Below are 24,190 nucleotides of genomic sequence, written 5' to 3' on the forward strand. Positions count from 1 at the left end.
AAACAATGCATGCTGTAACTGTGACGATGTAGAGATAGCATGTTACTGCAGTTTGCAGACCTAGTTCAAGTGGATTATTATTATATACTGATGGCATTGTTGATATTATTCGATGACAACGTCACAATCAAATTTATTAAACGAAATTTCAGCCCAGTGAAAAAGAAAAAACCCACGATCGATCGATAAGGAGAGGGGGCTAGTGGTTTTGCGTTTCTCACTAGCCCGAATTTAAAAACCACTAGCCACGGGCGTCGGGCTAGCGGATTTGTCGAACTCTGCAACATTAATCATTTACACAGTACTTTATTGCAAACATGGGATGCCATAATATCTCAAAAACTTTTTAAACACCACCATAAATGTGTAACTAGTTGACCAACATGTGTGTGCAAGAGTTCCAAGAGTAAAAGTAATCTGACCCCGATAACTCTGATTGGTCAAAATGCCACAGAGTACTGTGCATCAAATCACGTTCCAGTCACATGACTGTAGCTGGTCTCTGACTTTCTAACAAACAACTACATGTATTGAAACGGACTAAAATGAATAATCGGCTATGATTAGTGATTGAGATATCGGTACTACAAAATATTACTTTGTCCAGAAATGCATTAGTTAAGAGATACTCATATTTTAAGCAAGAAAATGTCACTAATTTATCATATTAATAATATAAAAATATTTTATTTGCTGTATACCTTTAAAAATGGCATTATTCATTGTTATTTTGACAACTTTACAGGGTGTATTTGACAGTTTGGGGTGTAAATAAATTAAGGTAAAGAAAATGATACTGTACCTGGACTACAACTGAAGTCATGTCACAAAGCTGAGGATCAGTTGGTTCTTTACCTACTTCACCAGGCTGGAAAAAAACCCCAGAAGAGTCCTTTCAAAAACAATATATAAACAACACTTAAATTAATATCATTTGTCTATTGCCCATGTCCTTGAAGCACATTTCCTTTTTTTTATAAGGCATTTAAAAACAGCAGAATAAAATTCTACCTTGAGGTAAAAACATTTTCTTTTTAGTGTTAATTTTTATGGGATATACACATGTATAGAGAACACTAAAGAGGTCCTGTGTGAGACCATTTAAATTATGAGTGTGTTTTTAATTGTACATCACGAGTTGTAATATAAACGGTCTCACAAAGGAACGAGTATAGCATTTTATTTATTACACCACACATCAGTGCAAAAAAATTGCATGTGGTGACTTCCAAAATAACTGTGGGCAATCGGCAACTATAGTAGTGTCGGAAATAGAATAAAAATAATTTTCATCAATTATTTCTTTCATATTAACCTGACAAGTAAATATTTTGTAAATACCCATTTAATGATACTCAACCTACTTTGGCATTTAGTTGTTTGGGCTCTCACTGATATACAAGGTGGTGTTTACTCTTGAAATTGAAATAAAAATGTCAGTAAACAGGAGATTTGTGACCTTTATTGGAACAGACTATAACTTGATGATATGTGTCAATTTCATTTACCCTTCAACAAAATTTTAATTTAAAACTGCAAATTAACTGATTATTTTCAACTGCAGCATAAATTATTAATTATGACCAGCATATTTAGTGAATATAAATTCACTATAAGTACATTAGAAATTTACACAATCTTGCAACCACTTAAAGGTGCTATATCAGTTATGTGTTATATCAATTATATGTGAGCATCTGTTTGTGATAAAGATTCTCCAATAAAAATATATTTTCTACTAGTAAATAAAATTATTTCCTATAATCATTTATAAGCATATAGTGAAAGGTGTAGTCTTTAATTGTTAAAGCAAAATTTAATTAATAAAAACATGATTTACAATAGCTGTCATTATGTAACTTTGAGATAGCACCTTTAATACAGAGGGGCGGGACGTAACCCAGTGGTAAAGAGTTTGCTTGATGCGCGGTCGGTCTGGGATCAATCCCCGTCGGTGGACCCATTGGGTCATTTGTTCCAGCCAGTGCTCCACAACTGGTGTAACAAAGGCCGTGGTATGTACTATCCTGTCTCTGGGATGGTGCATATAAAAGATACCTTGCTGCTAATCAAAAAAGAGTAGCCCATGAAGTGGCGACAGTGGGTTTCCCCTCTCAATACCTGCGTAGTCCTTAAAGGAGAGGACAATTAAGGCATTTGGCCTGGTATGCATATTCAACGATATATAATGCACATTATTGCTTAATATTAACACGTATAATCGTATAGTTAATTAATAAAACGGTTAAATGTGACGGCTATTATTTATAACGGGCGCAGCCATTTTGTACCATCTCAGTGAGTCCCTCTGGCGAGCTGGTGGTTACGTAATACTTAACGCGTAACGTCAGGAATGAGCCTTAGAACTAGAGAAACACAATTTACCTGGTTTTTGCGGTATGATAAATATTCATACATTGCAATGTTCTGTAATAATACACATCCCATTAAGCCAGCAATAAGTATATCCAGCACTATATATATTATTTTTCAATACAAAATAAAATACCATTGTCAAAGTGGCTACACAACAAGTCGAAACAATTAACAATGTTTTGCCCATGCATTAACCTACGTACTGAAATGATACACGGAGTGTTTTCTTAGTTAATTGGTCTATGCTGTTAGTTGCTTCTACCTGTGATTCCTGATTGGCAGGTGTGTATTTGATTGGTAACCAGACGAGCCAATTAATTGACGCTGTCTAGACACAAAAATACATACCAGTATTGTGGAATATTACCTGTTGCCCCTAAAATTGTAATGGACATGGTTTATTACTATAAATAGTTCTGTAAAACTATTGATTAAGTAGACTTTTCCATCTAAAACCACAGAACTGACCAATTATGTAGTCCCAAAGAAAAGAACATTATCACTTGGGTATCGTGGGTTGTCGTTTTTGCTCCAACGTAGCGTATCAATAGGCCTAATAGTGTACATTTTTCCTTTGGATTATTTAACAGAGAAAAATACTATAACCCCATTTTGTTCTGATAATGCAACTTGAAATATATTTAGTTAAATAGTTTATTATATTATTACATCATTTATGCTGTTTTACAAGTCAGGTTGATACAAAGAGAAGAGCCTTGTTGAAAATTACTGCTTTTGTTTACACTGTACATACAGGAGATGGTCAGGAGCTGACGTCACTTCGCCCCAAGCTATCCCACCGGACGTCACAAAAACAAAACAAAATGGCTGCCCCCAGTTAGCAGGAATAATCATGGTTTTTTATTAACTCTAAAATTACGTGTTTTTCATTTGCTAAAGTGTCAGTATGTGTTGGTGGTCCGGGTATGCATCTTTCCAACACATAAGGCTCTTGTTTGAGTTGACCCTACCTTTAACCATATATCTGATGCCATATAACCGTAAATAAAATGTGTTGAGTGTGTCGTTAAATAAAACATTTCCTTCCTTCCTTTAATACTGGTATAATAGATCACAAACTCAGAATGGTTCTTGACAGTTTTGCTCAAAAGCAATCAAATTGACACGTGGTGATCAAAATTTGTTATAGTCTGTTCCAATAAAGTGCACAAATCACCTGTTTACTGAAATCTTTCCTTTAATTTCAAGAGTAAACACCACCTTGTACATCAATGAGAGCCAAAACAAGTAAATGCAAAATTAGCTAGACTATCATTAAATAGATATTTACAAAATATTTATTTGTCTTTTTGATATGTAAGAAATAATCGACGAAAATAATTTTTATTCCATTTCCGACATTACTTTAGTTTTACGTGCTCATGTACCATTGGGGTTTCGAACACGTCTCTCACGAGTAATGTCTCTGATATGATCAGGGGCCTGACTCAGGACAGGAGGTAGTTATTTAATTGAACAATTTACAATTTTGAGAATTTAATCCTACAAGAAAAAGAAAAAGGGGAAGGGGTGCTTTCAGATGCGCCAAAAAATAAATCCTATGGTCTTTACTGCACAACAAATTTTGACATATATAAGGGTGCTTTAATTTTTGATGTGCTTGTCTAACAGAATTATTTAATAAACATCACTAAAGCTAATTCTACTTAAATTTAGACCCAAGGAGGTTAAAGAGGAAGGGTTGGTTCAAGCTGCACAGGAAGATTTGCATTAAGGTTTGAGAAGTGCCAATCGTATTTGGAACTTGGGCGTGACCAGCGGATGGATTGGGAGTAAGGAAGGTCAGCTCTATGGCCAAAACCACCAACACCCCAAGGCCCTACTTTTAAAACCCTAACTTCTGACGTTCCATCCCCTCAAGCCATCCAAATAACTAAACAAGACATGAAAATTAACAAATTAAAGACTGGGGAAATGACATCACTTGCCAAATGATGTAATTTTGCCAAATGTTGTGCTCACTTCATTTAGCTACTTATCAATGAAACTTTGCCTTTCTATGCCACACATTTATATCAATGAAATTTACACAAACAATATTATAAACATATTCAAGGCCAAACAAACTTATTAAAAAATATATTTTGTTAAACTGCTGCTAACATTAATTATAAGAATTGACAGCAAGTATTTTTCCCGATTTCAAAATATGAATGTGCACACTTTTTGCATGAAGATCTATGCAGAGTTGCACTGCGTGACAGTCGATTGCCTCATCAGAGGTCATGACCTCTCAAAAAGCATATTCCACAATGTGAAGAGACGATAAACATCACATGGGTATCTCTTCCACCGTGGTGCAAATGTATGAACACACAAGGGATGACTAAAACGTTCTCAGCCTACTTTGCATATACATGTAAAAAGTTCAATACTTTAATTAGTTACCAAGTGTATCTGAACGAAATATACTAGCCGATTAATTTATTTGTTTGGTCACCAAAATGTGTGGCAACCTGAGTTGATGAAAATTAACAAAGTCAGCTTCCATGCTGTCATTAAGTACCTGCAGTTAATAGAGCAGAAAGAGTTCAACTCGTACCCCTCTATGTCAGTCTCTAAGACTAACCCTAAGTCTAACCCTAAAACTAACACTAACCATTTAAACGGGGTACAGGTCGAACTCATGACAAATGGTACAGTTTTCCAACTGACAAGATATTGTATAAAAAGACTGAGTGTTGCCATGAGATAAGACAAATGTCACTTGAAAGTCGACCGTTGGTCTTGTTTGTTTTTACAGACCGCATATCATGTGACAGAAGATTATAAAACATGCAAGTCCTACTGAATTTTTATTTTACTATTTTCTCCTGTAGATTCTGTTAGAATATAGTTTAAGTAATGCTAAAATATCAAATATTACCAGTAATAGCACAATGATATGACATTTTTTCTTTTTGCTTAAATTTTAGGCACACTATTACTCAGTTTGCATGTGCTATTTTTTTTACCACTTTTACATGATTTATAGATTTAGCCTACTTGTGAAAAATAAGTACAAATTTAATTAATCAATCCTACTATTAATCTTTGCATACTTACATGTAATGCAAGAATATCAAATTGTAATATGCAGCCAATCAAATTGTAACGTGAAGCCTCTCAATATTTTATATAGGGCCAGGACATAGTCCAGTGGTAAGGCAATCATCTAATGTGCAGTAGGTTTAAGATTGATTTTTCAATTTATCCAGTGCTCCACAACTGGTGTAACAAAGGCTGTGGTATGTACCATCCTGTCTGTGGGATGCTGCATATATAAAAGATTGCTTGCTGCACATTGTGTGGCAGAAGCAGATTTCCTCTATCATTATTTGTGTGGTCCTTAACCATATAACCTTACATACATGTGTACCATGCAAATAATACTACATGTACAATTTAAAAATTAATATTTGGGTGGAGGGGGTGTTATTGTTGGGGGGTTTTGAAAGTACTGGTAGGATAAAATAGGAATCCAGGTTGTGTCGCTCTAAAGCCTGTTTACACCCTGAATAATTTTGCCATATACATGTATTATATTTCTTTGCACAGAATCACCCCCCCCCCCCCCCCTCCTCCAAGCATTTTTATACTGATTCCACTAATAGTATTATACTAAATATATAATGTTATATTTAATATCATGTTTTATGATGTTGTTTTGACCTTGTTACCAGTTCACCCAAATCATTTCACTTTTTTTTTAACATTTATAAATAAGGGGAAAAAATTAACAATAGCCCAATAACACCCCATCCACCCAAATATTATTTTAATATTATTTTATGGATATTTGCTAGATGTCTGGCTGTGTAAAAGCTGCAGGTTTCTTTCTTTCTGTTTTTTTTTTCCTTTTTGTTTTTTTGGAGATATTTTATTGATCAGAAAAAAGTCAAAAGGATTGCACAACAGGCATAGCCTATAGAAGTGCTCTCCTAAACAAAATGGACATCAGACAATAATCAATATTCATAATCATATATAAAACATAATATCATAATGTCCAGTGACAAAGTATTTAATATAATTAATATTTATTAATATATAGTATTAAAAGGTAGTGAATAGATAGAATAGAAATGGGATAGTCAAGAAAAATTATGATAGTTATGATCCTATTGTTGGAGCTAAACCTTATATGGTGGAGTAAAAATCAGAATAATAAGTAACACAAATCTCTTACTTTCAGCTATATATTTATGTACTGCTTTAAAAAGTAAATAGTTTTTTTCAGTTGGTAGGTTTATTGAGCCGGATAATTAATAGTAGATCAATGTCTAAGATATCGAGGTAATTCCTTAAGGATGCAAATAAATTATATCTTTGTCTGATGAACAGTGGGCAGACATAAAAATAATGAAAATTATCTTCACAGTTATCTCCACATGCACAGCTTGGGTTATCAGAAACATGGCTTAAAAATAACTGATAGTTTAGGTTGCTATAGCAGAGTTATGAAGCTGACAATGGATAATGTTACATTTACGATTTCCATAAAGATAGAGAGTAGATAATGGATTGGGATTTCCTTTTTTTATTAATTTTTGTATAGGTATGCAGACATGGTTCATATTGAATTACGGTAAACTGTCAAGATCATTCCATAACTTCAAAGTATAAGGAATATAAAGCTGTTTTTATATGAATTACTATATGGCATATTAAATGATAGAGTGAATGGACGTTGATTTCTGAATGTAAAACGATTATTGGGATTAACATATGGTAATATTTCATTGAGGTGTTTCGCCTTTAAGTATTTTATGCATTAGAATTAATTTACTATTTTTGCGATGTTTATATAATGGTTTCCAACCAAGCTAATGAAATATTTTGTCAGGAGATGTTCCTTTCCTAAGTCCTGTAATGATACGGGCAGCCTCAAGTTGCACTGACTCAATTGTATTGGATTCTTCTGCTGTACAATTATCCCAAATTATATTAACATATTCCAAGATTGGTCTTATAAATGCAACATACAATTTAATTAGGGAATTTCTATTTAATTTATATTTTAACATACGTAGAATGTTAAGTCGTTTACAAGCTTTAGTACTATACTGACACACAATGAAAATGCAAAACAGATATTTTTCAATATTTTGTTGTGATTAATGAAAAATATATTTATTGGACTTAAAATAACAATTTATGAGAGGAAGCCATTGATTGGTACTTTTGTCTGGGTTTTAATCCTGGTTTTGTTCTCGTTACAATAGCAGAAACACACAAAATGGTGTGAAATGTGTTCACTACATGCTCAATCACAATGCACATGAAATGCCAGTATGTGGACACATAAAAGTCATGTAACGGTGTCATATTCCTCGTCACATTAAGAATGCCACGACTCAGAGAAGAACAAAGGGAGCGAGTGTTGGGCATGGTTCAAGGGGGGACTTCGCAAAGCCAAGTTGCTAGGACCTTCAGAGTCCATCCATCAACTATTGGACAACTTGTTGAACATCATCAATAGACCAGGAGTGTCCGTGATCGACCTCGACCTGGTCAACGTCCCATTACGACCCCACACCAAGATCAGCAGATTCGACGACACCACCTCCGTGACTGGTTCAGAACTGCGACGATGACAGCAAGCAACACGATAGGACGTCATGGAAGGCCTATCCATCCGATGACAGTCATCCGTCGACTCAGAACTGCTGGACTCAGATGCAGACACCCGTACAACGGTAACATCATGACACCGCGACATCATGCTGCGAGACTACAGTTTGCTCTCCAGAATGGTAATAATCCACCAGCCTTTTACCGGAGCATTGTTTTCTCAGATGAGTCCCGTTTCTTTGTCTCCTTTGCCGATGGAAGAGTACGTGTGTACAGGAGACTCCATGAACGGTACGCTGACGGATGTGTGATCGGTTTGGCGGTGGTTGTCTGATAGTATGGGGGGCAATCAACTGTGATTTCAGGAGTGATCTCATCATTGTACACGATGCCCTTACTTCCCAGCGTTATGTTGACGTTATTCTAAGACCAGTTCTCGAGCCATTTTTGCGCCATCACTGAAGACCAGGAGGTCCCCTTCTGTTTCAACAAGACAATGCCCGTCCACATACTGCAAGAATTACCCAGGCATTCCTGCAACAAGCTGGTATCACCGTTATGAACTGGCCCGCCGTTTCACCAGATTTGAACCCAATTGAACACATGTGGGATGAGTTAGGATGTCGTGTACGTCACCGCCAGCCACCACCGCGTAATGTCGCTGAGTTTGCACAGGCGTTGCAGGAGGAGTGGAGGAACATTCCTGTGGCTTATTTGAGATGTTTGTGCCAATCCTTTCCCCGTCGTCTTCACGCATGCTCACAGGCCAATGTGGACACACCAGATACTGACCTTGATATGGGGGGGGGGGGTTGAACTTTTTGATTCCGAATGCAACTCGATTACTGATGATAACTGGCCATGTCTCCATGTGAATGTATGTCATGAATACCAGTCATTAATGTCATATAACATTATCCATCAATACATTAATAGTTTTTCGTTCTTTGCAATGAAAAGTTGTTTTTGCATTTTCATTGTGTTTCAGTATATATATATATCATTAATATGAGCTGTCCATCTACCATTGGAGTTTAAAGTAAGCCCTAGATGTTTGTGGGAGGTTACATTATCAAGAGGAATTCCATTAAGATATAGCTTAGGGATATCAATATGTGGTTTTCTTCTGAATAACAATGGTTTGGTTTTATTTATACTAAATTCAACTCCCCATCTAATTGACCACTCATGTATAGATTCTAAGTCTTAATTTAGTGTTTCAGCTGTAGAAGTATGGCCATTGACAATGCAATAAATTAAGAGTAGTGCAGGGCTCAAAAATCAGTGTTAGTACATGCACTGGTGCATGCTGATTTTTGCATGTGCATGTAACTTTTAAAACTGGGTGCATGCGGTGCATGCTAATATTTTTCAAGTACTGTGTATTGCGTATACTAGTATCCTATTGTCTACCAGATTCAGACTCAAGTTGTTGAATTTTGTGTATGCATTTCGTAATCTGTTCGCCACATGAAAACAATAACTTTTATCTTATGGGTGCATCCATTTTGTATCCCATAATCCTACTTACAACAATGGCGCCCTTTCGCTCATTTCCGTGAAATATATTTGCGAAAAATTGCCGGCAATATCTCGGTTATATCCGTGAACGGTATTAGGGAAGGTGGTCGAGACCGACTTTAGGGTATCCACGTGCATAACACAGTTGTTGTCGTCACTGACAAATTGAACTCCGCCAGATCTGTGATCAATACAAAGTACCGTAACTGCCTTGAACATTTTCGACCTCAGATATGGGCACTTGATCAGATGATTGCGAACGTGCAGGTGCGTTACTCGCGTAGTTGACTCCAAGTCAGCCAGTGATTATTTCAATCGCAACTTCTCGTCGAATTCCGTAGGTTAATTTATATATATTTATACCAACAGATCTTATCGAGTTAAAAAAGTTGATAACTTGCTTAATACTTGAAAATGATAATCAACACTGTAATCAAGGTACTTAAAATAGTATTTTCCTCATTGTTAACAGGATTTACCTTATTTTTGGTGCATGCAGAATTTTAATGGTGCATGTAACTTTTTTTTCAGCATGCACCTGGTGCATGTAGATTTTTTTTTTAATTTCTAGCCCTGTAGTGTCATCAGCAAATAATTTTATTTTATTAGATACATTGTCTACTAAATCATTATGAATATTAAGAAAAGATATGGCCCAAGTATAGATCCCTGTGGTACTCCAGCATTGATATTCCTCCAATTTGAGAAGTAACCATCAGGTTTTACTCTTTGTTTCCTTTCGGACAGATAACTGCTGAACCATTCAATTAAGATGATTATCACATATTTCATTAGTTTAAAAAAATTAAACCTTTATGCCATACCCCATCAAAGGCTTTAGTAATATCACAGAATACAAATTTTATGTCCTTGCCATTATCTAGGTTTTTCATTATAGTATCATAAACAATTAGAAGCTGATTAGTTGTAGAATCTTTTGATCTGAAACCTGATTTTTGAGGGACTCTTAATATCACCTTTACCTTTATATATGGCTGTAACATTGCACACTTCCAGTCCCGTGGCACACAACCTAGTGAGAGAGATCCAGGCCTCTCAGCCACTTGTGCGTAGTAAAATATAGGAAATATAGGAATTTGCATACCAAAATATAGGAGTTTTATAGGAATTTTGAGGTCAAATATAGGAGTTTTATAGGAAAATTTGGACCGATTATCATGATTATAGGCATTTTACATGGCTTTTTAGGGACTTTTTAGGGTCAATGTAAGTAAAATTTTAGGGACATTTTCATGTTTCATGTTTCTGCTTCAGTTTAACCTCCAAATCAAGAGAAAATGCCATCTTTTCTTTTGTCCTTTCCCTTCATAGGACTTGTTGCTTGGTCTGCTTAACACTTTCTCCTCAACTTTCTTCATATATGTATTAAGGTGCTCCCATATGAGAAGGGTCCTCTCACACACAAGGACATTTTCCATCCACCGATGAATGAGAAATTTTAGGGTCATAACACTAGAACCTGTAACTGATAGTCCTCTCTCCTAGCTGGACTGTCTTTGAAAAGATAGTAGAGACTCGATAACAAAGAAGAAAATCCCCATCATCTTGCTTGTGCACCAATTTTAAAGGAATTGTGCATTATGTGCAAGTCATACGATCTTTTGTTTATCAGAGTAACATCATAATCCTTCTGAAATTGTTTGTTAATGAGTTCGAAAAAACTCCAATTAACAGTAGAAATTTGCAGCTAATCTTTTTCATGGAGCTTTATATCTTTTATTCCTTTATTAAAATGTTCTACCATGTCGATGGCTGTGCCATGGACCATAAACAGACACCAGGTAATGAGAAACTACTTTGTTTTTACACCAGTATCTCACATGGAATGTCCAATCCAGCGCTCCCCAAAAGTTATGAATCAATCCTCCTACGAACAATACCGAACATTGACGATGTTTTACAAATGAATCGTTGATATCATTTTGGCATTGTTTACACACCAACGTTTGAGTGAGCACAGAGATCAATAAATGAAAGTAGATATCAATGTAGTTTTGGCAATTTATTTAATGTTTCCGGAAGAAGAAATATGCGTATCAATTTCAGGGCTTATATGGCCCAATTTAGGGCTTTTGTGAACTTGCCCATAAAAAATAGGGCTTTTACGGCTAAATCATCAAAATAGGGACTTTTTAGGGCATTAAACCTTCATATTTAGGGACTTTTCAAGCGTGTGTGAACCTTGATTACCCATGGTATGTTTTTACCTTGCATATGTCCAGAAGATACCACCTACTGCCTCAACAAATATATACCAAGGCTTCCCAGCAGTCCATGCCGATATTCAGGATACTTTGAAAGTTGGTGCATCTTGTATCAGTAATACATCCTCCTCACCTCATCAGGTGAGCAGGATCTTGATTGGCACTTGACACAATCTCCCACATTCAAAGCATCTTCTGAATTTCGGACAGGCTGGCTGCCTTTCACTGCGAATATAACTCAGTAACATATTTTATTCATCGGCATTTTGGCACAGCAGTTGAGTCAAATATAGGAAATGAATCTCAATATAGGAGTTTTATAGGATCCTATAAAAAATATAGGAAATATAGGAGGTCTGGGAGGCCTGTGACAAGATTGCCAGGCTTGGCCCAAAAACATTTTCAGCAATGACAAAGAAGAAACAATTGGGGAAAGCATTTGGTACTGAGATAATTCTACAAGCAGATAGAAACCTATTTGGTCATATGATACTGGCTACTACAAGCTGAAAACTGGACCTCAAGGATGTGATAGCACACCCACTTGGCCCTATTCCTTGGGCTTTGGCAACATTAGATGGATCTCTGCGAAAAACCAACAAAGTCAAGTTTGGAAAAGCAGTCATTCAAAATGTAGGTGCAGCAGGATTTGTCCCTGCCTGTATCATCGATGGAATGGGTCTAATACAGCAGATGAGAGGGGACAACCAGACATTTGCTGAACTAGCTTGAACGATATGCACTGTCGTTCGCTCTTCATGAAGGTGCAGACAGTCAAAGAATCAATATTGTTTTTGACATATATCAAGAATTATCTATCAAGACATCTTCATATTCATTCCTCGTATTCAGCCTTGATACATGTCATCAAGAAATCGTGCCACAAAATGCTTAAATTTCACTGGATGCGATGAGATCTGATTGCAACGAATTGCAACGCTCCTTATAGATTCCCTTGTTATTGTAAACAAAGATGGCAGCGTCAGCATCCGTGGAAACGTGTCGTGTTTGTCACAATATGTTAAAAAAAAAGGTTTCGGCGGTTAATTTTTGATATTGCTTTCAAGATTGTCACATGTTACCGATGCTGTGATTGGTCAGCGATGTCATCGTGTAAGGGACATAATCGGTGTTACAAATTTTCTTCCAATAGAGGGTGCTAATAGTGGATATCAGTAATCTTGACTACATGTATCAAGGCTGAATACAAGGAACGAATATTAGCCTTGATTTATGAAGATGCTATCAAGACTGCAGAGCGGTATAATTGAGGAGCATCACAGGGCCTAAAATTCAAGAACATAGTCGCAGGTCACAAAATCCACCAATGGAGGAAGTTTTTTTTGCAGTCTATTTAACAAAACCACTCTCATCAAATTTCTAGGAAAAGAATGGAAGAAGCCAGAATATAGAGACATGCTGGGTGAAAAGATTATATTCACGACATGTGAAGATCAGTGCTACCAGATCACCAAAGACAACTGGGAAGAAATTGCTGAGCTCAGGACAACACAAGAGGAAGCCGACACACGTGTATTGTTGCATGCGGCTCATGCAGCAAAAACAAGCTACAAAGCTGTTATCATCATGGCTAAAGATACAGACATCACTGTGCTTGCTCTTGCATTTAACCATATTATTCCGTGTTCATTGTATCAGAAGGCTGGTACACGGAATCGACAGACGTACATTGATATCAATAAAGTAGCAAGCAAAATTGGAAAAAATGTTTGCACAGCTCTAATTGGTCTCCATGCATTTACAGGATGTGACACGGTCAGTGCTTTTGCTGGAAAAGGGAAGATAGGAGCCCTAAAAATGATGATGAATGACAATGCACACAGACAGTGTTTCAGTGATCTTGGCCAAACATGGGACCTTTCTCCAAATCTTCTTCAGAAGCTACAGTCTTTCACCTGTGCTATGTATGTACCCAGGGATACAGTGGATGATATTAATGTATGTCGCTATGAGATCTTCTATGCCAAGAGGGGTGAAGTTAACTCGTCACAATTGCCTCCATGTTTGGATTGCTTGACTCAAAATGCTTTGCGTGCTAACTATCAATTAAGCTGCGATATGGTGACGGTGTCTTCAGTGTGAATCTGATATACCAAGTCCCACTGACCATGGCTGGATTGTTGATGAAGAAGGAAATCTGCTCACGTTCATGTGATATGAAAAGCTGTCCATGCATCGTCAATGGTCTGAAATGTACTTTTCAGCTTCAAAGTTGCCATAATCAGATGACTGAAATGGAAACTGATGATATGCAAAACTGAGTTCGATACTGACAATGATGAAGATGACAATTAACTAAATTAGTTGGATGACATGGTGTTTCATACTGATGTAAATTGACCGAATTTAAATTTAATTAATCACAATGGGATATTAATTTGCCAGTTAGCCAAAACATTGGCAGCACTTTTGAAGGATTTGTTAATTTTCATTTTAATTTATATTAGAAATATCTATCAGCCAATCGAGTTACAAATATGTGTAAATCAGAAATGTATTCATGACTGCTGATTATGATTAATTAAAAGATTTTAAAATGAAGCCAGTTAGTTTATGATTTATGATTTTTAAGGCAATAACTCTTTATGAGATGTTATAACTGTGTACTGAACGACATTTTTCATTTTTAGGGTTCCCTCAGAAAGTGTGTTAAAACTACCCTTAAGCTACCCATCTGGAAATGTTATCACATATGAATAACATCTATCTATATGTACCTCTTCAAAAAAACCCTAGAATTTGCCACCCCAGATGGTACCAGTTGGTTAAATTTTGGGTCCGGACCCATCAACTATGTGGGTTGTTAACAATATCCGTCAAATATATGTATGTAATATATGTTAGCCCTACTGTGTCGTGAAATAAGGTGGATGCAGCTAATTATAATCACATGTTCACTAACTAATTAAACTTTGACTGCATAATACATGTATGTATGACAAAATATTTGAATTCAATAACGAGGTGTGTACAAATGACCCTCGCATATGACATATATTCACAGCTCTGCAAATGCCTGTAAAGAAGCATTTGGTGCAGGACAAATTAATTTTGTCAAACTTTTTTTTATTTACTTAATTAGTTTGGATTTTTTGGGGGTTTTTTTTAAACCTCTCTTTTTTCTATATTTAATATAGAACAGCTGCATACAACAAATGACAGGCACTACCAAAAATTATTTCCAGTCCTTCAAAATGAAATCGGACATAACAGGCACGTAGCCAGGATTTTGAGGGGGGTGTCGTTTAGGCTTATGGTGAGGCACGAAGTGCCTCACACGAGGGCGCGAAGCACCCGAGTTGCTTAGGGGGGTCCTGGGCATATTGGAAAAAAAGTCGCCGGAGGGGGGTCAGCTGACACACACACCCCCCCCCCCCATTGACTACAAGCCTGCATAACCATATACAGACCTATGCAAAATGAGTTTTGTGTTGATTTCACAGAACATAACCTTCTTAACACTTGATCCATTCCACAACGGCATAGAGTAACATAGATAATAAAGTATGTACATGTGTATATAGGACAAGTTGATTTACAACAGGATATATACAACAGAATATGCACTGCTTAATACAGTATACAGACTTTAGTTATTAACTGTCTTGAGTAACTGGGTTGTTAATTATCCTAGATCAGACTGTTATGAAGAATCTTGATAAGTCTTATGTAACGGTAAGCTACTAATTAAAAATAAAAAAGGGTTGTGGAAAAACGTTGGAGGGCAAAATCAATGTTCACACAATTTTCTTTTCATTGACTTTCTGTGATACCTCCAAATAATTGTTTTTTCAAGACTGGAAAATGACATTTGTAACTTTCATTTGCTTTTATAAATCCATTTTAAATAATAGTAATCAATACTGATGCGATCATTCTGGCTAAAACATTTCTAATTTGGCTAAACAAAAAAATAACTTTTAGCCAAATTGGCTAATTAAAAAAAAAGCTAGAGTGATCCCAGCAATGGTAATACATATCGTAAGGATGTGTCATGAATGAAAATCAAATAGATACAAAACTTTCTATAATATAAAAATATATATTTCCAATGTTCTGCAACAGAGAAAGTGAAGTGTATCACGTGTTTGAACATTTTAACCTTTTTTTCTTCTTTTTTTCAGATGATTGTGATAATGAAAAAATCCAGGTTATGTTTGTTTAACCAATCTTATAAACAAGGACATTGTTAATAATTTCTAATTTAATAATTTTTTAAGAGAGAAAACAATTTATAAATAATTTTTATCATTATCAGACATGATAATGCAGAATGCCACATGGCTAGAGATTTTTGAAGCTATCTTAGCGCTATGATATTGTAAAACCATTGTAAGCTATAATGTCAAATGCCATAGCCTAAGGTGGTTTTACAATATCGTAGTGCTAAGATAGCTTCGAAAATCTGGGCCCTGGTAAAGTCAGTGAAATTGGGCATCTCACAAGAAAGAATTCAGAACATCCTGACAAATGTTCTGTCCATATAGCAAAGGATTCAGCATGCTGGGTACCATGACTTCTGACTCTAGATCAGAAGTGCATCATGTCACAAAACACTTTTCGCTGTTTCGAGATGAATCCTGTTAGTTTCATTGAGTCTTGGATCATACCATACCATGCAACAATAAAAACAGTGGAAGCACTAGTCCTCCCCAACTGCAAAGAAAGTTGGGGTGGAACACCACCTGATGCATGGTCGGTCTAGGATATGTCCCCATCGGTTGTATCACTGGGCTATTTCTCATTCCAGCCAGTGCTCCACAACTGGTATAACAAAGGTCATGGTATGTATTTTCCTGTCTGGTACATAAAGATCCTTTCTGCTAATTGAAAAAAGTAGCCCATGTGTGGCAAAAGTGGGTTTCCTCTCTAATTGTGCTCAACCATATGTCCAATGTCATATAACCATAATACAAAAAAATGTATCGAGTGCATTGTTAAATGAATAATTTTTTTCTTCCTTTCAAAGAAAGTCAAGACTTTCCATTAAGCAGACAAGCTGATATGGCTTTAATTTTTGAGGTTTCAAGGGAATACTGCTGGTGCACTACCTTCCAAAGGCCCAAACTAGTAACTAAGTAATATTATGTTAACCTGCCTGAAGCAGTTGCATGAAAACATGAAGTCCAACATCAATGCATCTGCTCACATATCAGTGGCTTGAACTTATTGATCACTACCGTACGTGTTCCCCAGATTTAGCATCATCTGACTGCCATCTATTTCCTAAGCTGGAAGGCATTCTGATAATGTTATTTCTGCTGTTGAGGAGTTCTTTCCACAAGAAGAACACATGGCAACATCCATAATCTTTCTGATTTTTACAATCACAGAAATCAAAAAGAAGGAAATGAAAAAAGCATAAGTAATATATAAAGCAAATTAAACTTCTACCTTAGCACAGACATCACAAATATGATCTTCAGGTGCATCATCTTCTTCAGTAACACAGAAACATACTCCATGTTGCCAGAACTTGCAAACTGAACACATGATCATTAATCCATCTTCCTGAAAACAAGCAAAAATAACAGAAAAATACATTAATTATCACATGTAACTTTTCAGCCAGATATTGTTTGAAAGCTTCTGTAAAAAGGCAATTCTTAAAACATCATCAAGAATTAAATAAATTAACTCTTTTTACATTTCCACATGTTCACCAGTTATTAATTAATACTTATAAATGTTAGTTCCAGATTTGCATTCGTGTTTTAATTTGAACATAATTTGCTATTTTGAACATTCCTATTGTGAATATTCACGTGAAAAAAAGCAACAAAAAACCCCTGTAGCTTACTTATTATTTGAAAAATATACTACTCAAAGAATTTAAGGGTCAGATGATATTTTCGACATTATTTTGTGAATGTCAATTATATTAGCTAGACCATAATGTCACGCATGGTATTGTTCCATTTTGACGAAAGTGGGTCTAAGCAACCCATAAATGAATTAAAATCCACTGTCATTGACACTGTCGACTAGTTCTAATGGCGAAAACATGCTTACATTTGCACGTAAATTAGGGCGAAAGCGAAAGGTCTGCTAAGTGCCCATAACTTGCTTTTTCACAAAGCGCTTCATTTGCACGCTTTGCATGTGTATTCCATGTTCCCAATGCTGAATTTCCGTATAATTGGAGTTTGCGTTCGTGTACGGTGCACACTCCAAATTCGACAATGGTACGACTTCAACTGACTATCGAAGATCGAGGAAGGGCTATTGCTTGGCTTCAGGATGGCAATACGCAAAGAAATGTTGCTCTGAGACTTGGTGTTAGTCCGAGTGTCGTTGGCCGACTGTGGTAACGGTACCAAGCAACGAATTCTGTTCGAAATCTTCCACGTTCGGGAAGACCCCGAAGCACTACAAATAGAGAGGACCGCTACATCACCAATATGGCTCTACATCAACGCACAACCACTGCACGCCGATTACGTGACAATCTGCGGACTGCGACTGGAACTTGAGTGTCTGATCAAACCATACGCAATCGTCTGAGAGCCAATAATCTACGCTGCCATCGCCAGGCTGTTCGACCACCACTCTATCACGTCACAGAACGGCCAGACGTCACTGGTGCACGCTTCATCTGCGGTGGCAACGTGTTCAGTGGGGTCGAGTGATGTTCACTGATGAGTCCAGGTTTAGTCTCCAGTTCAACGACGGTCGGGTTCGTGTCTACAGATGTCCTGGGGAGCGCTTCGCTGACGTTAACGTTAGACAACGTCACCGGTTCGGTGGTGGCAGCGTCATGGTGTGGGGCGGCATCTCTATCCACCACAGGACCCCCCTCTATGTGGTGGATGGCAATCTGAATGGAATCCGCTATCTGAATGAGATTATCCGGCCGTTGGTTCTCCCAGGCCTTCAGCAGATTGGCGGCGGGGCAGTTATGCAGGATGACAATGCCAGACCCCACCGCGCCAGAGTAGTAACGGACTTTCTCAGACAACAAGGTATCGCCAGGATGGATTGGCCAGCATATTCGCCTGACTTGGCCCCAATAGAGTACGCCTGGGACGAATTAGGCAGGAGAGTTCGGGATAACCATGCCCCTCCGGCCAACCTTCATGATCTGGGTCAACTTCTTATGGCAGAGTGGCAGGCCATTCCCCAAGAGTTCTTCAGACGTCTGATCAACAGCATGAGGCAACGATGTGTCGAGTGTATTCGCGCCAGGGGGTGGATTTACACACTATTAAACGAATGTTCTAATGTGTAAAATCCATGTTTGACAACCTTCAACTTTGACAGCATGTCATGTGACTTTCTTGTATACAGTGACGTTTATTTGTGGTTTTTTGTAAATATGGAACAATAAATTAAATTTTTGGTGTAGTTTACATCATCAATCTAATACACTCTGAAACTTATTTGGTTATAAATTTTTGACCCTTAAATTCTTTTGAGTAGTATACAATATTTGGGTCATTCTACAGAAAGGGTCACTTATATATCCCTGCACAATTACTTTTTTTATTTATATACAGAAAACGATATCTTATTAATAATATCATCCTGTCATAGCATTTTGTTCTTTCTGGTAGGCCTAATCAGCTTTGATAGATTTTATTCAGGATTAGTGGAATATGTCATTGGTGTTACCTGTCCCTAGCATAACACTATACATAACATGCATTGTTAAAATATATATTAGAAGACCTAACACTAACTAACTTTAATGTAAAGCCTAGGTCACAATATACGACACGATCACTGAAAAATCGGTCGTGTCTGAGAGAGAGAGAGAGAGAGAGAGAGAGAGAGAGAGAGAGAGAGAGAGAGAGAGAGAGAGAGAGTGAGAGACAGTTGGTCACAGGCGCCTGAAGTGAGTGACAGGAATCTGAAAATAATAGGAGGGACAATTAATATATTACTGGCACATCCAATTGTTGGCATCTTCTGACAGGAATAATTTTCTTCTGATCATGCTGACCAGTGATGTATTTCATTCATGAGACAATACTTTTAAAATGCTTTAAATTCACCACTCGAGATATATCCAAGTAATATGAACCTGCAACTATTCACTGGCAGTATTTTTAAAAGCCCCCTTTCAGACAACCTCCTCCCACAACTGTGTGACCTTCTGTAACGCTAAGGCCACTACTAGAAAATTATGTAACATTCAAAACATAACCTCTCCCAAAAGACATTTTTTCACTAATATTATAAGATTTTGTATTTATATTTGTCTGTTAATAATACCACTGGATAGAAAATCATCAGTTATAAACCACAACAACAATGATTCGCTGATTTTTCATTAATAAATAAATATGCTAAAATTATTTTTAAAACATGATATATAACTCTTGACAAACACCTCCTCCATTCCCATGTTTCGTAACACCCCCATGAAATCCATTCCCCTCCCCACTAGAATGTTACTCAGCCTAATTCATGAACGGACCTTTGTACGAGGGTCCACTTAAATCTGAGAGATGGGACTACGGAATATAGTAACGAGTTAGTATTTACCAGTAAGTATGACTGGGTGTTTGCCATATACATATTTGCCCACAAATAGGTTTAACCCCCCCCCCCCCCACACACACACACACACAACACACAAAATTCCAAACAGAAGAGTAGCAAAAAAGAAAAGAAAAAGAAAAAACCAAACCAAACCAAAAACCACCCCCAAAAACAATTAAAAAAAACCCCACACATTTACACATAACATGACTTACGGTATATAATTAATATATATTTATTACGTGACCTGACATTTAATAGCTGCCTTCTCCCTCAGATGCTTTCTGTTTATTAGCAATGTTATGGAATAAGAAAGTTCCACCCAGAATCCACTGAGAGTATTTGTAGGGGGGAGGGGGAGTTACATTTGATGGAAATCTGGGGGCTATGTACAGCATTCTCAGCCAGAGAACAATAACGGGGGAAATGCGAGCAAGAGGGCATGGGTCCCGCCCCCTCCCGCGTTCCGCACCCATAGCATCTTCTTTTCAAATCTGATGGTTTCGAAAAATGACAACATGAAATATATATTTATCAGAATTCCTTTATGGTTTCCATGGACGCTTAAAATAATGTTTTAATAATACTGTTCAACATGGTGTAAATACCAGCCTCAATAGGCCTAAAATGTTATATCTTTAGAAAATGTATAAAAAGCAGTACAGTCCACTCTACGACTCCTCTGGTGACCGCAAATAAAGACAGAACAAATGTTGCGAACCATTCTGAATTGTTTTCTTCAGTTTAGAAGAGAGGAGCGGGACGTAACCCAGTGGTAAGATGCTCGCTCGATGTGCGGTCGGCATGGGATCGATCCCCGTCGGTGGGCCCATTGGGCTATTTCTTGTTCCAGCCAGTGCACACAACTAGTATATCAAAGGCCGTGGTATGTACTACCCTGTCTGTGGGATGGTGCATATAAAAGATCCCTTGCTGCTAATCGAAAAGAGTAGCCCATGAAGTGGTGACAGCGGGTTTCTTCTCTGAATATCTGTGTGGTCCTTAACCATATGTCTGACACCATATAACCGTAACTAAAATGTGTTAAGTGTGTCGTTACATAAAACATCTCTTTCTTTCTTTTTCTTTCTTTCAGTTTAGAAGAAAAACAAATCTCACATCCCATGCTAATCAATGACAAAAACCGTTTGTTTTACAGCACCCAGCCTGCGAAGGGGTCTATTCCTCTGTCCAGAATAATTCCGCCATTGTAACTTTTATGTCACATGATGAAATGTAGACATTCCATTGGATACCGGTAGACATCAGTTGTATAGTGTCGTGTAAACCATTCACACTACACAACGGACAGTCACGTCGCGTCGTAGACCTGATCACTCTATACGACGGTCGTCGTCTGTGACTGAACATGTTCGGTCGTGTCAAATGCAGTCGGCCCGACTGAAAATCAGTGCTAACTTTTATTCAAACTCCATTCAGAGCCATGTTCAGTCATTATTGTCAAGGTCAAGGTCATTGTGAACTTGCATGGCCAAGTGATCGCTGATTAATCAAATAGTATCGAACTTTGATCGGAAGTTATTTGGATTAGTGCTACCTATAGTCTCACTTTAAACAGCTGTTCGGTAGTGTGATTTGAAGCCACTGGTCGTATAAAATTAGAAAATTTGTTATTACCTAGTACTAGCACAACAACAATGCTATACGACCCTGAGTTATAACCTCCACTGCAGAATTATCTCCCCTTGCCAGATGTATAACCTACACCCGCACATGGGTAGACCGTATATCCTCGTTATCGATTCAAAGTCCGGAATGACTGAATCAAAAAAGACCTCCCTCGGGGTGGGTGGGAGGTAACGGTGTTGTGCTAGTACTAGGTAAGTAAGAATAATAATGAAAATTAAAAAAAAAAATTCTAATAGTCTTATTCAACTTAACGTATTAGCACAACAACACTGCTATAACAGACGTGACATAACACCGTTAAAGCACGAGAATTTAACATTAAAGGGAGGAGGTAAAAAAACAAGAAGGACTTACCCATTCAACCAGTAGTGTTCGTCTCAAGTAATGATACAGTGAAAAAGCAACCCACATCATACGAGGTATAAAATGTCAAAGTGACTTTTAAATTGAAGAACTACAACTCCAATTAAAAGTAAACCAAGTTAACAAGGTGAAGAAACCCACAGACCAAGTAATGGTAAAAGACACTCGACTGTCCCAGATAGTCAACCATCCACTCCTCACTCTCCAAACAGGAGGTGGAGAACTATCTCCCAGAAAGACTGCCGCTAGCGACCGGACGAATTAAGGGTCGCCCCCTACTCGTGGCCCTGCGCACCGAAACGACTTGCTGCCCTGCAATGACTGATTGAATCCGCCGAGTTCCGTCCGGACCAACAGCCATATCACGGAAATAAAACCGGTCAAACGTGTGTCGACCTTTCCAAAACCCCGCACTCATGACCTTGAAAATGTCCAAAGAATCATGGAAATTAAGGGAAGCAGAAATCGCCCGAATCTCATGAGGTCGAACGGAGAAATTCCGCAGAACATGATCACCCGCTCATATGCCAGTTTGATGGTTGCAGCAATCCATCTCGACAAAGCATTCTTTATAATATCTCCCGGTTGGCGAGTGAAAGAGATAAACAGTCTCTTAGTGTTTTGCCGGAGATTTCTAGTACACTCCAAATAGAATTTCAAAGCCCGCACCGGACAAAGAAGTCTATCAGAATTATCCGCAGAAAGCGTACGAGATAAACACTGAATGATGGCCGGAGGAAACTCTTCCCCTGGCACCTGGTTCTTAGCCACGAAAACAGGATCAGTACGTAACGTAACTGACCCGTCCGTATTGTAATCCACCAAATCATGCAAAAAAGCATGAATCTCACTAATACGACGGCAAGCCGCTAGTGAGACCAGAAACAAAGTTTTCCACGTCAAATGACAAAGACTGGCGAATTTCAAAGGCTCGTAGGGCTTGCCTTTGAGTGCATGCAGAACCAGAAAAACATTCCATTTAGGCAAAATAGAAGGCTTCTCAACCGTGTTTTGCAATGACTTAAGCAAGTCATGCAACACAAGATTCGTTGAGAAATCTTGACGTCCACACTGCCTCAGAGTAGTGAAAATGGACGACCGGTGACTTCTCACTGTTTGAACCTTCAGCTGTCTTTCTTGGACAAGAGCCAGAAAGTACTCAGCTAAGTCATTAACAGTAGGCGACAAGGGATCCACGTCCCTCTCAGTCGCCCAACGAACCCAAGTGCGCCAGTGACACTGGTAGACCCTCTCCGTAGACTGGTGCTTCGAAGAGGAGACGAGCTCAGCAACCCGTTTAGAAAAGCCTCGGTTTCGGAGGGAAACCCCGACAACCGCCACACGTGAAGTCGGAAAACCTCCGGCTTCGGATGCCACTCTGTCCGACGCAGTCTCTGAATGAGCAGATCGGGTATCAACGGCAACCGCACCGGCTCCTGCACTAAAAGTGACAGGAGAGGAGGAAACCTGGCTTGAGCTGCCCAACTCGGGGCTACGAGCGTGACACGACAAGGTTGCTGTCTGATCTTTGCCAGAACCTTGCCAAGCAGAACCGGAGGGGGAAAGGCGTAAAAATCCAGTCCCATCCAGTCCATGCTCAACGCATCGTACTCCAGTGCCAGTGGGTCTGGTACCGGCGATACAAACACTGGCAACTGACTGTTCAGGTGAGTGGCAAACATATAGAGTTGAGTTGAGAAGAACTCGATAAGCCACCGTCCGGTGCAACATCCACTCCGCCTGAACCGGGGAACGACGACTCAAAGTGTCCGCCAAGACGTTCACGGACGAAGGAATGTGTTTGGCCGATCGTCGCACCATTCCAGAATCTCCAAAGCCGCAAGACTCAATGACAGGGATTTGGTGCCTCCCCACCAATTGAGGTACGGAACAACCGACGTGTTGTCCAACCTCAACAAAATTTGACGATGTCGAATAACAGTCCTGAAATGGAGACAAGTGCGACGCACCGCTTC

The 24,190-nt window shown here is 38.1% G+C and overlaps 1 protein-coding gene across 3 annotated transcripts in view; it reads right to left on the bottom strand.

The window, feature by feature from the left end:
* The window catches only part of LOC121380389 (HORMA domain-containing protein 1-like), a 265,685-nt gene that overhangs the window by 59,231 nt on the left and 182,264 nt on the right, over positions 1 to 24,190 (bottom strand). For all 3 annotated transcript variants that reach the window (XM_041509182.1, XM_041509181.1, XM_041509180.1), the window contains 2 exons: positions 17,112 to 17,228; positions 803 to 868 (listed from right to left, as the gene is read on the bottom strand). In XM_041509182.1, coding sequence (XP_041365116.1) covers positions 803 to 868; positions 17,112 to 17,228 — 183 coding nt within the window. The remainder of the gene's footprint in view (positions 1 to 802; positions 869 to 17,111; positions 17,229 to 24,190) is intronic.

This window comes from Gigantopelta aegis, chromosome 9 (assembly GCF_016097555.1).
Source record: "Gigantopelta aegis isolate Gae_Host chromosome 9, Gae_host_genome, whole genome shotgun sequence".
Taxonomy (NCBI): domain Eukaryota; kingdom Metazoa; phylum Mollusca; class Gastropoda; order Neomphalida; family Peltospiridae; genus Gigantopelta; species Gigantopelta aegis.